The sequence below is a fragment of the Sebastes umbrosus genome, chromosome 8 (assembly GCF_015220745.1).
Source record: "Sebastes umbrosus isolate fSebUmb1 chromosome 8, fSebUmb1.pri, whole genome shotgun sequence".
In the NCBI taxonomy this organism is placed as follows: domain Eukaryota; kingdom Metazoa; phylum Chordata; class Actinopteri; order Perciformes; family Sebastidae; genus Sebastes; species Sebastes umbrosus.
Genome location: NC_051276.1, coordinates 24,509,538 through 24,515,537, shown reverse-complemented (window position 1 = coordinate 24,515,537; position 6,000 = coordinate 24,509,538). Strand labels below are relative to the sequence as shown.

General features: G+C 40.2%; 1 protein-coding gene across 2 annotated transcripts in view; it reads right to left on the bottom strand.

Annotated features, from left to right (window-relative positions):
• Nucleotides 1–394: 394 nt before the first annotated feature.
• Nucleotides 395–6,000, bottom strand: part of LOC119493538 (leucine-rich repeat transmembrane neuronal protein 4) — a 52,723-nt gene continuing 47,117 nt past the window's right edge. The window contains exon 4 of one of the 2 annotated variants that reach the window (XM_037778918.1): nucleotides 395–1,597. In XM_037778918.1, coding sequence (XP_037634846.1) covers nucleotides 1,373–1,597 — 225 coding nt within the window. In that variant the 3' untranslated portion in view covers nucleotides 395–1,372. The remainder of the gene's footprint in view (nucleotides 1,598–6,000) is intronic. The other variant, XM_037778920.1, reaches the window with a different exon arrangement.

Here is a 6,000-nt window from a genome sequence, read left to right as displayed (position 1 = left end):
TTAGCCTTCACCATTTTCATGGCATACTACTCGTGTGTGGAGAGCATGGAGCTGCTGTCTATTAATACCCAGGACCTTAATTGGGTATTGTTTCGTACACGAGTTTTCCTTTCCTGGAAGCAACATGAAAGTCCATGAGGGACTGAGAGAGCGAGAGAGAGAGTGGAATATACTGTATTACGTCAGATAACGGTCACACACAGTCACAGGAGGAGAGAAAAGCAAGTGGAAGTTACCATCAGGGTCTTGAAGGCAAAAACCAGACACAAGTGATTATTAATCAGTCTTGCCTTAAGCGCTGTGTTCTTCAGTCTTCACCACCTACGTAGCTGTTTAAATACAGCAATCAGTCGGTCGGGTTGATACCACTGATCTCGATGAATGACACTGTTACTGGTCATTTACCACAGTTTATTTACCATATATTATAATGTAACATCTTGTAAAAAGCACACACATGTAGATATATGAGTGCACAATCAGGTAACTGGTCGAAGAACACGTTTCAAAAACAAAAACCATCGACTACAAGAGTGATTTAAATGGATGGTGAAAAGTAAATATCCGAACATCCCAGCGTGCCCAGATCTGGTGTTTGTTTTTCATCTGTTTATTTCTCGGCTCGGTTAAATTAATCATGACGTGATCAACATCCCAAATCATTACGGAAATCAAAAGTCACCATGTAAGTTATGCTCACTGCCCGGCGAGATGTTGTAGGCTGTACATTTTATATGACAATTACCGCCCGTTATTTTCTGACTTCTCGTCTTGGGTGATTTCGTTTGGGCGGCTCGTTTCTGGAGATGAAAAATGCCGCGGGGACGTGATTTAGGGAGAGACCTCTGCTCTGACTGACAGCGTGATCGGAAAAAAGCAGCAGAGAGCCTTTTAGCTTGGCTGATCTTTCATTTGTTCTGCTACTCAATTGCTTATCACGCTGTTTCCTCTGCTCTGTTAATAGCGTTTTTGCATTTGATTACTCCACCTGACGCAGCAGAGAGGTGCCCAGTCGAGGAAATATGTTTAATAAGATTAACAAATCATTAAATTATTAGCCTTAATACTCCTCAGGAGGCAGAGCAGAACGTGGAAAGTCATGCTGCTGTTCAGCCTCCTTTGCTAATTGAGGACAGTGAGGGGTCAGGTAGGTCAGAAGCTCACTAATCAATACCGCTGCAACCCCTTTATTTCCACTGAGAAATATTTCCATTTTCATTACCCTGGGTCCGGGATGCTCTGCAATAGATTAATTGTCTCCTTTGCTTCTCTACCAGTCCCAGTTCCCTCCCACACAGCCTTGCGTTTCATCTGAGCAGAGCACTGATTCTGTGCAGCACACATACAGTAGTTTGGACACAGTGTGCACAGCTCACTGGTGGAGGTGGAGGGAGTGGGTCTGGGGGCAAGGCAGCACGGGCTCGGAGGGGAGGGGAGCCATTAGGCCCGGGTGGTAGTTGGCTGGCCGCGGACCTCCCAGCGCCTGAGTTGGTGGCTCCATGCCCACGTTAAGTTGCAGCGACAGGTGGGCATGGCAGTAATCCAGAACCGACTGCTCACACCTGTACAACGTCAGAGCACTCAGCTGCCGCGGTACCTAGACAGGAACAGAAAGCAAAAAAGGAGAGAAACCACATGTAAGCTTTCTAAAAAAAAAAAAAAAAAAAGCCTCCATTTCAACATTTTTATCCTTCTCCCAGAATATTTGGAATTGGCTTAATTTACTTCATGCAGTCGCGGCACAGCGGCGTCATTAATGCAGCCTTGGCCGCTGATACTGTGCGCGCCCCCAAGACCTGAAAATCTGTAGCGCTCAAACACCCACTTTCAGCTGGAGTGATTTATATGCAAGATGAAAGCCTTAAGCAAGAGTGCACACATATTTTCTGCCCTCTTTTAAATGGAGTCAAGCCTCCATTTAGAAGAGAGTGCTTATTACATTACAAGCACTTTTGCTGATTCAAAGACCCCTCTTAGTTTTACGTGTTGGTGTGGTCTGAATTATGTCAATTAAATAGCATAAAGCTGCATCATGGCCTGTGCAATATTGATATTAATACTCTAATGTCTGTTAATGCTTTCACGCAAAATATGAATGCACTCTGGAAATGCACGAAGCAACATAATACAGTGTACAGAAATATGTCAGATAATGCAGCATGCAGCACTTGAATGGTCAAGTTCACCTCCACATGGAGCACTACCACTCAAAGGTTTGGAATCACAATTGGTGCTTTTCTTCTTTCCTTCAATAATGGCTATTTTAACAGAGGTAAAAAACTGTATGAATCAGACAGCTTCCACTTTCTTTTACCAATGACTGTTCTTCTATTCTTATTGAACTATTGCTCAGAGGTATCCTTGTCTCTTCCTGCCCTTTCAGTTGTCAGTCTGGTTGAACCATTGTACAGTGTTTTGTTCTCCTTGTACAAAACAAACCCCTCATACGAAATAATATCTATTTGTAAAGAAGACTTTGTACAGCCTAAAAGCTTGAGAGACCATTCAGAAATACAGAGTAGTCCTTTGAGCAATCTAATCAAGCTATTGTGGAAGGCGATTCCAAACTTTTGAACGGCAGTATATTCTGCATTTTCTTTAACAGTTTTATTCTAAGCAATTAATTATTACCATTTTCTAACACTTGCACATTCAACTTCCCTAATGTGCAGCATAAGAAAGGAACATACAGTTGCAACTAATGTTGTTTATTAAACCATTTGTACCAATTCTGTGAAACCCACCACAGGCTGCAGGATTTAAAGTGCCTGCTTGGAAAATCAGGTTGTGCCTAGAAGGTAACATGGAAATTGCAAAACTCACGCGAGGGGGTCAAGGTTAGGCATTGATCTTGAATGGTCAAGGTTAGTCATTGACCTCTAATGGTTAAGGTTAGGATGGGTCGTCAGGCAGCGCAACACATTCTCACTCCCGACTCGTCAAATGGTCAGAGCCCTTCGGCATCGGAGACCAACTCACAGGGAACCCTTGCGTTACTTTTGGACCTGTCAGGGACGCCGTGCCAATAAACGCTCGTAACATGCATAGTGTCCTTTCAAAATAAACTTCAGTTTTCATAGGAAGTTAGGTTTAGGCAACACAAGTTGGGTTTGGAAATGGTCGGGGTTGACGTTAACTTCACTGACTCGACTTACGTGACTCACGGGACTAACGACACCAACGAGTCACGTGGCTAGTGACTCACGTGACTCACGTGACTCACCGGACTAAAGATACCAACGAGTCACATGACTAACGACTCATGTGACTCATGGGACTAACGATAACAAGTCACGGTTCTAACGACTCACGTGACAAAATAAGTCACTGTTGACTTACACGGCACACAAACACCGGCCTCCCGGTGAAAGTCTGTATTTGTTTAACCTATCCACCATGCCTCCCACCCGCCCGTAGCGGAATTTCGCGCTATTAATACTACGTCACTTGCTCCGATTGTCGAATAACGCAGTTGGTAAGTTTACATTGGAGTTAGTTGAAAGCCCGGTTCGTCACATACTGTCGCTAAAAGGGTTCTTCGGTGCGTCGGTATCAGATGTTGAGGGGTGCTTTTTGACGAGTTAGGAGTGAGACCCGGTTGGGCAGCGAGTCTCCCAAGAGTCTTTGCAAGTTTTTGCAAGTTTTCGACATTTGCAGGTTACCTTCTAGACGCGACCGAAAAACCACCATAATATGAGTTGTGGGCAGAACATCTTCTGTGAAATATGTTGGATTGGGTTAATTGACTGAATCACAGAAGGGTTTAGTTGAAGCTGATTTGATGCCAAAATGGCTTTTAGATTCAGGTTTTCTCTCCATCTGGTTCGGTCAAGCTTCACAGCGCCGTCACCATTCAGACGCTTGAATTTAAAATCACAGCTTTCAAATGGTCATGTTTTCCTTTCCGGAAACGATCTGATCTCCGCTTTAATAGGAAAATTAGTTGAAAACACTCTATTGTCTAATTCAACAGCTGAACTTTGCACACTACTTCAGAGGCCTTAATAAAAAATTCATGAACAACAAATTCATGAATGCAAAATGAGCTCACTAGGAAGGGTGGGGGGTCTGAATCTGGGAGTTCTCTGTACAAATTGTCATGGGAAAACACTTGTTTTCTCCAATTATTGAAATAGAAAGAGTCAAACATGTAAGTGCAGTCAATATACATTTGGTCGACACACTCTCTCTCTCTCTCTCTCTGTGTGTACAGCAGTAGTTGGCAGAGCACTTCCAACCTTTGTCTCTTCAGCATCTCTTGCCTCCGCTGTTTAACTTCCACGTTGCCAGTTTATCCCGGCTGAATCCAAAGGTGCCGTAAAATAAACTGAGCCGCAGTTACTGAGACAATAAAAGGCTTTTTTTTTTTGCCTTCCCTCTACAGATCTATCAATACATAAATAAATTCACCTTTTAGAAAGATATAGTGCTATTATTATATATGTCTTCTCACTATAAACAGTACGGACAGTCCAGACAGCATAAATATAATTAAAATAGAAAGCGTTTGACCTTTTAAACAGTTATAAGGAGTCATGTGTTTAGGACTTAAATAGCATTTTGGGTTTTTGTGTCGGATTTGTGTCGTTCATAATAGTCAAAAGAGAAAAGTTAAAAACTGCAACGCAAAGCTTTGAGAGCAACTGCCTGTTTGTGGTGTCAGGTTATTTCTGCAGTGCTGTCTGTCAAACATACAGTATACGTATATCCTGCTTAACATTACTGTGCAGATTGATTCTCAAAGAACCTGACACAAGTAGCTCCTCATGTCTTTATTTATCATTATCTTCAGTCTGCGGCAAATGCATCAACGTCAAGGTTTTCATCTCCGTTTGCAATTTGCTGTTTGGAATTTTTTAGACTCGAAGAAGTGAAAAATACTTCGTATATGATAACACATTATCCGCAACATTGACGATGACACGGCAGAGGTTACAAATCGTGCCATTGCTTTTTTTTCTTTTTCAAATTTGTATTATTAATAAATAAATTATTATTATTATTTTTATTATTATTATTATTAGTAGTAGTAATAGTAGTATTGTTGTTATTATTATTATTGTTATTATTATAGTAATAATAGTAATAACTAGGTGGTAATAGTAATGATAATGAATAATAATAAGTATTATTTATAATAATAACAATAACTAGGTGGTAATAATAATGATAAATAATAATAAATATTATTATTTAGAATAATAATAATAATACTTATAATAGTAATATCTAGGTGGTAATAATAATGATAATAAATAATACTAAGTATTAGTATTTATAATAATAACAGTTATAATAGTAATAACTAGGTGGTGATAATAATGATAATAAATAATAATAATAATAATAATAATAATAATAATAATAATAATAAATATTAGAATTTATAATAATAATAATGATTATAATAATAGCTAATTAAATAATTAAAAACTGTCTATTAAGGTGTGTGTTGGTGGGGGCACTGGTGTCACTGGCAGTAAGGGGAGGTTGTTGCTGGGGTGAGGATATGTTAAACTAGCAGTTTTTTTCTGCTCGCCCAGGAGGTATAGCCTAGTGTGTGATGCAACACGTGTGGTAATGCCTCGGCATGGACTTTGTGCCGTTAACATTGCAACATCAAGAAGTGAAGGCTCTGAAAACTCATTTTCCAAACAGCATGCATGCAAATTTTTGGGGGTTTGCAGAACTGAGATTTGTATGCTACCAATCAAAAAGCACACTGACATGTAGAGATACACACATACTATCCCCCCCAGCAAGGCAGTTAAAAAACAACCACAGTGTATCACGACCCTTTTCTTTTTTATATATCGCCTCCTCCTCAAACACTTTAGTCAGTTGCTGCCTTTTCCAGCCTGAACTGTCACCTACTGTAGCTTACATAAAGTGCACTCTTACTACGTGCACACTAAGCTGCAGTCACGTTTTTTTTATTATTAACATGGAGCCGCTTACCATGAAATAAACTACAATTTCTATTTCATGAGGCCTTTAATT